At 39.7% G+C, this 12330-nt stretch overlaps 2 protein-coding genes across 2 annotated transcripts; both read left to right on the forward strand.

Annotated features, from left to right (window-relative positions):
* The first annotated feature begins 3978 nt into the window (after positions 1-3978).
* Positions 3979-5991, forward strand: LOC114182143 (cytochrome P450 81E8-like). The gene is made up of 3 exons (XM_028068924.2): positions 3979-4535; positions 4688-5054; positions 5159-5991. Exons 1-3 carry the CDS (start codon positions 4021-4023, stop codon positions 5765-5767), a joined length of 1491 nt encoding a protein of 496 aa, XP_027924725.1. The 5' UTR covers positions 3979-4020; the 3' UTR covers positions 5768-5991.
* Positions 5992-7893: 1902 nt separating this feature from the next.
* On the forward strand, positions 7894-10305 carry LOC146887050 (uncharacterized). Its single transcript, XM_085671999.1, has one exon. The coding sequence runs from the start codon at positions 7894-7896 to the stop codon at positions 10303-10305; it is 2412 nt and encodes an 803-aa protein (XP_085528125.1).
* The last annotated feature ends 2025 nt before the right edge of the window (positions 10306-12330 follow it).

Below are 12330 nucleotides of genomic sequence, written 5' to 3' on the forward strand. Positions count from 1 at the left end.
TTCGTAATATCCGGTCGGGATGTTATAGTTTGTGGGTCCAAACTAGAATCGATTTTTACTTTTCTCCTTAAGGAGATTTCTACTTCCTTCAAATCTCCTACCGACTTCGGACCACGATGCTCCTCTGAGGACCTCAGATCTAGCTCAACCTCCACTGCTCCATCTGTGACGGGACTTATCTGAGCTATGGTATAAGTTCTTTGTGTATGCAGGCTGTTCTCATAACATTTGCGAGCGATTTTTTGATCGACTTTCATGGTGACGACCCCACCTTCTATAGGGAATTTCATCTTCATGTGGGTAGTAGAAACCACTATCCCTAATTTAGTTAGAGAGGGCCTCCCAAGTAACAGGTTGTATGAAGAGGGTGCATTTACCACTATATACCTTACCATAATTGTTTTCGTCGCATGCTCATCCGTAAAGGTCATTTGAAGGTCTACATGGCCTCGAAATTCTATTGGTTCACCTGAAAATCCTACCAATACTCCATCAAAAGGCTGTAGCTGATATCGGGGAACCTGCAGACCTACGAACGCGTCCTAGAACATCACATCTATCGAGCTTCCCTGATCAATTAGAACTCGGTGTGCATTGCTTCCCATGATGATTACTGATAGGACTACTGGATCATCCTTGTGGGGACATACGTCTTTCATGTCCTGCCCAAAGAAGGTGAGAATTGGTGTTGGTGTGACTACCTCTATAGTGATTGTCGTCATGATATTTCTAGCGTAACGCTTTCTTGCCGACCTTGTTGGACCTCCACCTGCGAATCCTCCGGTTATTGTATTAAAATCGCCTAGAATCGAGGTCTCATATGGCTCCCCCATTGGCTTCACATGTCCTGACCGACCATCTTCGTCTTCCTGTTTGTTTGAGCTGATGTACTTCCGAAGCATTCCTCTGCGCGCTAAACTAGCCAATTTCCATGTTAAAGGGAAACAACTTTCCATGCCGTGCCCATGTTAAAGGGAGTTTACTAAACCATTTGAGAGTTGTACCAGTGAGCGTTCCTACAAACATTTTACAACGAATGACGTCACTTCCTCCCAAAATCAACATCTAAGCTCGGAAAGCTTTGAGATGGGCTTCAGGGTCGCCCTCCCCAAAGAACGATGGAACTTTGGGATGATAAAATGTGGGGGAATCAACTCCTCCATTATTCTCCTGGCAAAGGGATGCCCTTCCTCTTGATCTACGCACCTATTCACAATGTTATGGTCATGAAAATGACCACGATCTCTCATCCACGTGTGCAAGTCCTCGTTGCACTTTCGCAATTGCTCCTGTTGACGTAGTGATTCTTCTAAGCGTTGTCGGAATTCTAGTGTCTCCTTCCGTAAGTGTTCACTTTTTGCTTCCACTTCGGCCCGATGTCTCGCCTTATGTTCTTGCCACCGAGCATGTTCGTCATTCATCTGCTTCCGCATTGCTTCATCCTCATGCTGTAAGTTTTCAATATGTTGCATGATTGACTCCATGGTGAGGGAATCTCCTCCATTATTTCCAGGGGTACTCATTGCTATATCATTTTATGTGGACAGGGATGCTAGTTTTACCTACCCCACGGTGGGCGCCAATGTTCCGGTCTTGAACTAGTGACCAAAACCAGAACTGTGATTTTTTTATTACCGTAAATCAAAATTATGATTTTTTTATTACTGTAAATAAATTGCCTCAACTTTCTATTTTTTGTCTATTTTCACTCACACTAATCTTCTGTTTATCTCCCATAAAAAGCTTGATTTCTTTTTATTTCTTAATCTCTCATATATATATATATATATATATATATATATATATATATATATATATATATATATAGGGTCTTTCAGTCTTATAGTTGTTCCCTTATTGCCAAATTTTGAGCTAACCAACATGCCCACTTTCTCCACTATTTTCTCCTGCAATCTCGCATACGTGTTGTTCCTAAAATTCAGGGATATTTAATTGACAGTTACCATTGTTTACGCACTCTTTCCACACCACGTTTCCTCCTTTTGGGTTGTCCCCTTTGAGTTATTTTGGGTCGTGCTAATGAGCCATAATGGACCATTCTCTGATACACGTATGTTCCTATTAATTCCAACCTTCACGATTTCGACGAGATGTACAATGAGCTCGTAAAACGAGGTCAAATTCCGACCTATGAGATTGAAATCCGACCTGAGATCACAAAGAGTACAATTATCATAATTGCGTCTGTTAAAAAGATTTTTCAAAATTAAAATTGTTAAAATCCCGTTTGTAATATTTTACAACGTCACAAGCTAGCTTAGATATTTATTTTTCTCTAATTTCTGTTCAAAACAATATTTTTAAAATAATATCCAAATTGTGAAAAACTATAGATGATTCAAAAAACTGTAAAAAACTATTTTCAAAGCTGACAAAACGACATTATTATTTTTACTTAGGCAATGAGGAAAGAAATCTCATTACCGACCCCATTTATGCATGCACCCACAAGAAGCCAATGTTCAATAGTTTTGTTTGTTATTTTTTTAGTTGGCAACAAGGCGAAGAAATCTCACTCATGCATGCACCACATGGAGTCAACTTCCATTAACATATTTTCTGCCACCTTTAGCTATTGTTGATCTATTCTCGTATTAAAATAAAAAAAATTCTATATAAACTAAAATTATTTTATATTTAATCTTACTTATAAAAGGATAAATTATGCTTTGGGTATTTGAAAAATAGAAAAATTGATAAAATTGATTAGGCATATATGTTTTGACTCCCCCACTGTTTAGGTCGTAAAAAACAAATAAGAACGCGCTGGTCCTTCATGTGTGGCTTGTCCTTCATGTGTGAGTTCAGATCAGATCTTCATGGACCGAGTCAGTAGGGATCAAAAGAAACAAATCGCTACCAATCGACATCTTATAGCATTTATATTTTTTATGATTCGACTATTTTTTTTTTAATTTAGACTTTATGATTCAATTTATTTAAATTTATCTTCTAAAAATTAAATTTATGTACTAGTATTTTATTGCACAATTTTATTTATATTATACTTTAAAATTAATTATAACTATTTCAAGGCTAAATATACTCTTCAAATATCTTTGCAAACCACTCTTCATGCCTCCTTTAAACTCTAAATCGATATGTTTTAGGTCCAAGTCTCATGCAATTCAAAAGGGGTGTGTCTACAATAGACAATCTGATACTCAAGTGAGTAAAGTGTGTCAGATAATAATAAATATTTTAATAATAAAATGTAATTAATTTACTTCATGAGTTATTTATATTGTATTTATAGTCTTTTACTTGCACAGACCTGATCCACATGATTAATAACCTTAATTAATTTACCTAAACTTTACTAATACATTTTAACAATTAGCTTAAGTTAATCACAGCTACTATTGCTGTCATTATATTGTATTGTTCGAACATATGTAGATCGGGTAATCAAGATGATTTCGGATTTGTATAATACAATTATTTATCTAAATTTATATTTTAAAGAATTGATTTAAAATTAAAAAAAAAAAAAGGATATTGTTTTGGAAGTATAAAATAGTGAATAGTTTTTTCATGAATATCTAGCTCACAATAAAACAGCTAACGAAATGAGTGTTGATGAAGAGTAGTTACCACTCTATATTCATTCCGACCCACACTATCATCTTAGAGAGTGTAACTCCAAGTTTATTTTATATATATATAGAGAGAGAGGTAGGTAGAGAGATTTCAAATTGTCATATTAATTATTGAAACCTAATATAAATTATAGTACTACGTATTTGTAATTTAAAAAAATACATATAATATTTTAAATTGTATTTATATTAGTTGTAATAGGCGTTTTTCACATGTAGTATAAAAAATTAAAAAAAAAAAAAACTGAGGCCAGCTCACATGATTTGAGTTTTGGGTTACCATAATGGACTCTTCTTGCCATTTTCTTTATTTGTCTTACGCTCATCATTTCTCGGCCCTTATAAATTGGCATGTATGGGAGATGAGACTCATCATTCATAGCACAACCAAAACTTCAGCATGGCTTTGTTATATTATGGTTTCTTCGTTGTGCTTTTTCTCTATTCTCTTAAGGTCTTGTTCCGATCACGGAAATTCAGAAACCTTCCCCCAGGGCCTCTGGCTTACCCTATAGTAGGAAACCTTTTGCAACTTGAACAACCTTTTCACCGTTTTTTCACTCGCTTGTCAAAAAAACATGGCAAAATCTTCTCTCTCTGGTTCGGCAACCGTCTCGTTATCGTTGCTTCTGACCTACCCGTGGTGCAGGAATGCTTCTCCAAATACGACACCGTGTTGGCCAACCGACCCCACTTTCTCCTCGGCAAACACATCAGTTACAACAACAGCACCATCCTTCACTCCTGTTACGGTGAACATTGGCGCCATCTCCGCCGCATCTTGTCCCTCGAGGTTGTCTCAACGCACCGTTTGAATGCCTCCTACGAAATCCGAAGGGACGAGCTCACCAAACTCTTGCAGAGACTCGCTCGCACCTCGCGCAACGACTTCACTCAAGTGGATCTCAAAAGCATGTGAGTTATTAATAATATCAAACCAATATTTTTTTACGTAACACTGCTTAAACAATCTTACATATAGTTAACAAAAGAGTTTATTATTACGTTACACGTTTATCTTAGTTGTATTACTTCATCTAATGGATAAATGACATGTTTAAATTAAGGGTTATGGAAACGTCGCTCAATACTATGATGAGGCTGGTGTCCGGGAAGAGATTCTACGGTGATGACTGTGATGTGAGTGATGTGGAGAAGGCGAGAGAATTCAGAGGTATCCTGAGAGAGATGGTGTCATTGGCAGGAGTAAACAACCGTGGAGACTTCTTGCCTTTCATGAGGTGGTTTGATTTGGATAATTTGGAGAAGAGGCTCAAGAACATTGGGAAGAGAATCGATACATTCTTGCAATCTATCGTTGATGAACTTCGTGCTTCAAATAAGACTACCAATACTATGATATCTCAGCTCTTGGTTCAACAAAAATCACAACCCGAACAGTACAGCGATCAAATCATCAAGGGACTTTGCATGGTAATTATTTTTGTCCATGCAGATCAATATTTTATTGTTGAAAGTGATGAACTAGTATTTTGGAAAGAAACTAAGAAGGATTGTTATTGTTTTGGATTTTGCAGAGCATGTTACTTGCAGGAACAGACACATCAGCTTTGACTTTGGAATGGGCAATGGCTAATCTATTGAACCATCCAGAAGTTTTAAAGAGGGCTAAAGAAGAGTTAGACGCTCATGTGGGATCAGATCGTCTGGTGGATGAATCAGACATGTCAAAACTTCCTTACATTCTTAACATATTTTTCGAGACAATAAGATTGCATCCTGCTGCTCCACTTTGGTCTCCACATATGTCTTCTGAAGATTGCACCATCGGAGGATATAATCTCCCGAAAAACACGATTCTGTTGGTGAATGCTTGGTCGATTCATCACGATCCAACTTTGTGGAAGAACCCAACAGAATTTAGGCCCGAAAGGTTCGAGAAGGAATGTGAATCAAGCAGTTTGCTTTCATTTGGAATAGGGAGGAGGTCTTGCCCTGGAAACATGTTGGCTCAGCGCACTGTGGGTTTAGCTTTGGCTTCATTGATTCAGTGTTTTGAGTGGCAACGACTTGGTAAGGAAGAAATTGATATGACTGAAGCAAAGGGAATCACTATATCAAGGCAAAACCCGTTGGAAGTTATGTGCAAAGCTCGTGAAATCCCAGCTGTTACGGATCTATATTGATTTCTTGCGTCGAGTACGATAATGTATTTTGTGGAGAATAATATGGAGTTAGCCCGTAAACTTGCCAGAAATAAATGTCTCTCGAGGGTGATATTTAAAGAATAAAGATAATGTACTGTGTGTATAACAACTATGTATTTATCATCATGATGTGGTGAAAATAAATGTTTGTACTCATTGTATGTTAAGTTGAAGCTTTAATAAATTTATATAATATTATTTCATATTATCTTGATCAAGTGGAGTATTCAATTCATCTGGTAGTTTGATTGATATATTATTTAATTATTGTACTTCCTATCGAATAAATTTTAACTTATGTCACGAGTGTGGTAGAATTTAGTAAAGAAATTATTTTTATTGTTTAATTATTCAATTAGATAATGTTCTTGAAATTAGAGAATTCAATCTAAAGATTACTAACGATATGTACTGATTTCTCTGTTATTTAAAATACAAAGATCATTTAATGTTCTTAAAATTAATAAAGTTGTACTATCGAATAAAACATAACATAACTAAATCAAAGAAAGTGAAGAAGTTGAAACCTGTAATTAGTTAATCGGATAATTAAATAACATAACCAAACTAAAGAGTTGGCGTATCAAAATCATTGTACGTATATGTTCCTTTTTTTATTATTTTGGCCTCCTCCAATTAGGACTTGGGTTCAGTAAACTTAGCTTGGTCATATATATGCTGAGACCTGTAAATATGGTAAGTACGAGAATTTTATATAATAAGTAAAATAAAATTCATATCAATAAACATAAAAGAGGTCCCACTCGGCCTAAAACATAAAATACTAGCGAACTAAAAGTAATAAGTTTGGTACAGACAAGAAAGCATAGCAAATAAATCCTTCAGCAATGGACCCTAGAGTGGGCCCAATACTCGTCCAGTCCATCAATCTGTAGCATTCCTATCATCATTACCACTACTAGGGGTTCTCCCATCTGCTCACATCAATAAAATCGATGATCATCGCAATAGGAGAAGAACCACATACAAGACAACTGTACTAGACCAGAGGAAGTCGGTTTCAGATTGAGAGGATAAGTGGGTGTTGTCTCGGTAGGGTGCCGAGGGAGAATACTGTGCCAGAGGGGGTTGGTATCAAACTGAGAGGATAAGGGGGTGTCGGCTCGGTATGTCGATTCGGTAGGTTGACGAGGGAGAATATTGATCTAATTAGTTTTGTATCTGGTGATATTTTTGGGAGTTAGTAAGGTGGTTATTATATTCGTAGATATTTTAGGAGTAAAAGATAAGTTCGTTTTTTAGGGTTGTTGTTATATTTCTTAAATATTTTAGGATTAGAGGATGGGTTTTCTTTTAGTTATTATTTGGTAAATCTTAGGATCAATATTTTGTAACTAATTATGATATAAATAAGAAAGTTACTCCCATGGTCAAGAGACGAAGGTTTTTTGGGCCTAAGTAAGTCATAAAAACTTTCTTTTTGTTTTGGTGAGGAATTATCTCGTATTTTTCTGAATCAGAACATTGGCGCCCACCGTGGGGTTCGGTAAAACTTGATCCTTACCCCATTAAGATAATAAATAGTAAAAAAAAAGAAAGGAGAGACGAATTGGAGGATGAATCGAGGCAGAGGAGTGGCGCGTGAAGGACCTACCAGGCAGCAAATAATGCAGAGCATACTGGAGTTACAACGACAGAATGAGGAGATCAGAATGAAGGCGGAGGCGAATCAGGCTCAGCTTGAAAAGGAGAGAGAAGAAACTCGTAAGAAGGCAGAAGAAGACTTACAAGCGTTAAGGGAAGAGGCTTTGGGAGAAAGAGAGAGGTTGCGAAAAGAGGCGGAAGAAACACATCAACGATTAGAAGAGGCACTTCGGCAACAAGAACAGCTACGGAAGGCGAACGAAGATATGCAAAGTCGATTGGAGGCCACTAGGGGCGGTTTCCGATATTCATGTCGGTTAAACCCCGATGTGAGTGACGTCAGTCCTCTGGTAGATGCGATTATGGAAGAGCCGATTCCATAGAATTTCGTGATTCCAAAAATCACACCTTTCACAGGGAATTCTGATCCGGAATTACATTTAAAAGCGTTCCAGGCTCGGATGATGATATCGGGCGGTAATGATGCTATACGTTGTAAAATGTTTGTGGGTACGCTAACCGAAATTGCCCTAGAATGGTTTAACACTATACCGAGTGCGTCCATCAACTCGTTCAATGATTTCAAACGTCTTTTCCTGGAGAGATTCTCAGCTAATAGAGCCAAACCAGTGGAGATGGCAGACATGTTTGATATAAGGCAAACCACTGAAGAGACGTTAAAGCAGTTCCTTAATCGATTCACCAATATCAGTATGAGGCTGATAGACCCTAACGAGGGTTTGCTCGTCAAAGCCTTTGTGAAAGGACTTCGAGCCAGCTCGTTCGGTGAGTCCCTGTACCGATATCCTCCGAGGAACTTAACAGAGATTAGACAAAGGGCAGCTGTGGAAATCGAGACCGAGGAGGCCATGCGTCACAAAAAGGCAGGGGACAAAAGACCGTTGGCCCATTCCAGGAGTGAAAGAGATATGAGAGCTTATCGAAGGGAAAGAACTCCACCTCGGACGAAGTCAGATCGACGTTTCGTCCCTTATGTCGCACAACGAAGGACCGAGTATCGGCAAGCTCAAAAAATCCCGAATTTCAAAGTGCCTCTTGCCCAAATATTGGAGGATGTGGAGATAGCAAAACATTTGCGCTATCCTAACATCGCGGGGAAGGCACTTGGCAGTAGATTGGATGCTTGGTGTGGGTTTCATCAAGCTAGAGGTCATGACACCAACTCTTGTTATGCTTTGCATTATCAGCTTTCCATTTTAGCGAACAGGGGACTTTTGGAAAAATTCACGAAATCGGATGCCGATGAGAAATCATCTGAGATTCGCACGATTCCCGATGTGCATGAAACACCCATTTTGGGGGATTTTAATATGATAGTTGGAGGTTTTGCGGGAGGAGGTCAGACCAGCTCGGCCAGGAAGCGATATGTAAGGAGTGTCATGACTACAGCTACGATTGACAAGCCGAGGAAAGTTCCGGACATACTATTTTCAAGTGATGATTTAAAAGGGGTAATCCCACATGAAGACGATCCCATAGTCGTGTCAGTGATTATGATGGGAAGGAATGTTCATAGGGTACTAATTGATCAGGGAAGTTCTGCCGATGTGATGTTTTGGAGTACCTTCATAGGGTTACAAATACCGATGGACCAGTTAAAGCCATTTGACAGAGTGCTTGTCGGTTTCTCAGGAGATCAAGTGGAGGTCAAAGGGTATGTTGATCTTCGAACAACCTTTAGAGACAAAGAAGATGCAAAAACCATATTTATACGGTATATAGTAGTCAATGCTCCTTCATCATACAATTTACTGTTGGGAAGGCCTTCCCTCAATAAGTTGAAGGCTGTAGTATCGACAGTGCACTTGAAGATGAAGTTTCCTTCTGACGAGGGGAAAGTACTCACTTTAGCCGTAAATCAGGAGACCGCTCGTAAATGTTACGAAGACAGTCTGAGGCTAAGGAGGAAAGTGGCATATTCAGTGAGCACAACTGAAGTAGTCCTGGATCCCGAGTTAGATCCAAGATTGGTACACCCTGAAAGAAGGCCTCAGCCTGTAGGGGAGGTGAAGGAGGTGCTTATAGAGGGGAAGAAGTTGAGAATTGGGGGCGATATGAGTTTAGAGCAAGAACAACAGCTTATTCATGTGCTGAAGAAAAACCTTTCTTCATTCGCTTGGAGTGTGACGGATATGTCGGGGATTGATCCCGATTTTTTATGTCACAAGCTTAACATTAACCCGTCGGCTAAACCTAAAGTTCAGAAGCGTAGGCGGTTGAGTGGAGACCGTGCTCAGGCAGCTACCGAGGAAATATATAAATTACTAGAGGCGGCTCATATACGGGAGATACGGTACCCGACCTGGTTACCAAATGTGGTGATGGTGAAGAAGTCTAATGGAAAGTGGAGGATGTGTGTGGATTTCACGGATTTGAATAATGCCTACCCAAAGGATTCGTATCCTTTGCCTAATATAGATGTCCTAGTTGATAGTGCATCGGGCTGTGCTTTGTTAAGCTTTTTAGATGCTTATTCAGGCTATAATCAAATCAAGATGCACTCGTCAGATGAAGATAAGACGGCGTTTATGGGAGGAACAGCTAATTATTGCTACCGAGTAATGCCGTTTGGGTTAAAAAATGCAGGAGCTACTTATCAAAGGTTGATGGACCGAATTTTGGCATCCATGTTGGGAAGAAATGTCCATGCGTGTGTGGATGATATGGTGGTCACTTCGGTAGAAGAGAAGAAGCATAAGGAAGATCTGGAGGAATTGTTTGTTACAATCAACAAATACAGACTTAAGCTTAATCCCGAGAAGTGTGTTTTCAGGGTTAAGGCTGGAAAGTTTCTGGGTTTTTTACTTACCGAGAGGGGGATAGAAGCTAATCCCGATAAATGTGCAGCCATTATAAATATGAGGAGTCCAAGTAATGTAAAAGAGGTATAAAGACTGACGGGAAGGATGGCGGCTTTGTCCCGTTTTCTTGCTAAAAGTGGGGATCGGGGTTTTCCTTACTTCCAATGTTTGAAGAAGAATGAAAGGTTCCAATGGACTGATCGGTGTGAGGAAGCTTTCCAAAAATTGAAAGAGTATTTGAGTAAGCCACCAGTATTGTGTAAGCCGGAAAAAGGCGCTGAATTATCGTTGTACATATCGGTAACCGAACATGCGGTCAGTTCGGTCTTAGTCAGAGAAAGTGGTGCGGAGCAGAAACCGGTATATTTTGTAAGCAAAGTGCTACATGGTGCCGAGGTGAGGTATCCCACTATAGAGAAAGCTGCGTTGGCTGTGGTAGTGTCTGCTCGGCGTCTGAGACATTATTTGCAGAATCATAGTGTCAAGGTGATGACGAATCTTCCCATTAGATACATATTACAAAAACCTGATATATCGGGCAGGTTGGTTAAATGGGCAATAGAGTTGTCGGAGTATGGGATACAGTATGAATCGCGAGGACCGATCAAGGCTCAATTTTTAGCTGATTTTGTGGTGGAATTGTCTGAGCCACCTGTTGCAAATCAGGGCGTAAGGGAAATAATGTGCATCTTATGGGTGGACGGGGCTTCTAATTTAAGGGGTAGTTGTGCTGGTATAGTTTTGGAAGGGCCAGAAGGGGTATTAATCGAACAATCATTGAGGTTTGCTTTCAAAGCCAGTAACAATCAAGCAGAATATGAGGCTTTGATAGCAAGTATGCTTTTGGCCAAAGAGATGGGAATTACTAGGTTGTTGGTTAAAAGTGATTCCGCATTAGTGGCAGGTCAGGTGAACGGAGAATTTCAAGCTCGCGACCCACAGTTGGCCAAGTATTTAGAAGTCGTCCAAACTGTTGCGAAGAATTTTGTTCTCCTTTAGTTCGTGCATGTTCCGAGGGAGCAGAATTGCCGAGCTGATTTGTTATCCAAATTGGCTAGTTGTTCGAAACCGGGGCAGCACAAGTCAGTGATAAGGGAAACATTAATAGCTCCTCGGGTGGATACGCAGGAGAAGCATCAAGTGTTGAAGATTTTGACAACCGAAGAATCTTGGATGACACCTTTAAAAAGTTATCTTGCAGATGGTAAATTGCCTGAGGACTCTAATGAGTCACAGAAAGTAAAGAAAAATTCAAGCAGGTATACGCTGATAGACGGTTATCTGTTTAGGTATGGATATTCCAGACCTTTGATGATTTGTGTAGGAAGAAAGGAGGCATCTCGGCTTATGGCCGAACTTCATGAGGGCATCTGTGGGAGTCATGTTGGGGGAAGAGCATTGATGTTGCGAATAATCCGATGAGGGTTCTTTTGGCCCACTATGAAAGGCGACTGCGTAGAGTATGTCAGGAAATGTGAATCATGTCAGAAACATGCCGATTGGAGTCATGCTCCACCAGAGGTGCTGCACTCTATTAATACACCTTGGCCTTTTCACACTTGGGGAATAGATATTTTGGGACCGCTCCCCAAAGCAGTGAGACAATTCAAGTTTTTGATCGTAGCTGTAGAGTATTTTACAAAGTGGATTGAAGCCGAGCCGGTTGCTGTTATCTCGGGTGGGCGGATTCGAGAGTTTATTTGGAAGAATATAATATGTCGATTTGGCGTACCACGTCGAATTATTTCAGACAATGGAACTCAGTTTGCATGTTCGCAGGTGAAGCAATTGTGCACTGAAGTCGGGATTAAACAGGTTTTCTCTTCGGTGGAGCATCCCCAGACGAATGGGCAGGCGGAAGCAGCTAATAAGGTGATATTGAGGGGTGTGAAGCGAAGATTAGCGGCGGCAAAGGGAGAATGGCCAAACGAGATACCTCGAGTGTTGTGGGCTTACCATACCACTCTCTAGACGACTACCCGAGAGACTCCTTTTTCTTTGGTGTATGGTACCGATGCAATGATCCCTATTGAGGTCATGGAAAACACTGGAAGAGTGAGGTTGTTCGATGAGGAGGTTTCTGAGGTTGGCTTAAGGGCAAACCTTGACGTTATA

This window comes from Vigna unguiculata, chromosome 4 (genome assembly GCF_037176805.1).
Source record: "Vigna unguiculata cultivar grain cowpea cultivar isolate G323 ecotype 2 chromosome 4, ASM3717680v1, whole genome shotgun sequence".
Classification (NCBI taxonomy): Eukaryota; Viridiplantae; Streptophyta; class Magnoliopsida; order Fabales; family Fabaceae; genus Vigna; species Vigna unguiculata.

What these genes read in the sequence shown, in the direction of transcription:
- LOC114182143 (XM_028068924.2), top strand. Translation starts at nt 4,021, where the DNA reads ATGGCTTTGTTATATTATGGTTTCTTCGTTGTGCTTTTTCTCTATTCT. An exon ending in CAAGTGGATCTCAAAAGCAT is followed by an intron (nt 4,536 to 4,687) that starts GTGAGTTATTAA and finishes GTTTAAATTAAG; the next exon opens with GGTTATGGAAACGTCGCTCA. An exon ending in TCATCAAGGGACTTTGCATG is followed by an intron (nt 5,055 to 5,158) that starts GTAATTATTTTT and finishes TGGATTTTGCAG; the next exon opens with AGCATGTTACTTGCAGGAAC.
- LOC146887050 (XM_085671999.1), top strand. Translation starts at nt 7,894, where the DNA reads ATGTTTGTGGGTACGCTAACCGAAATTGCCCTAGAATGGTTTAACACT.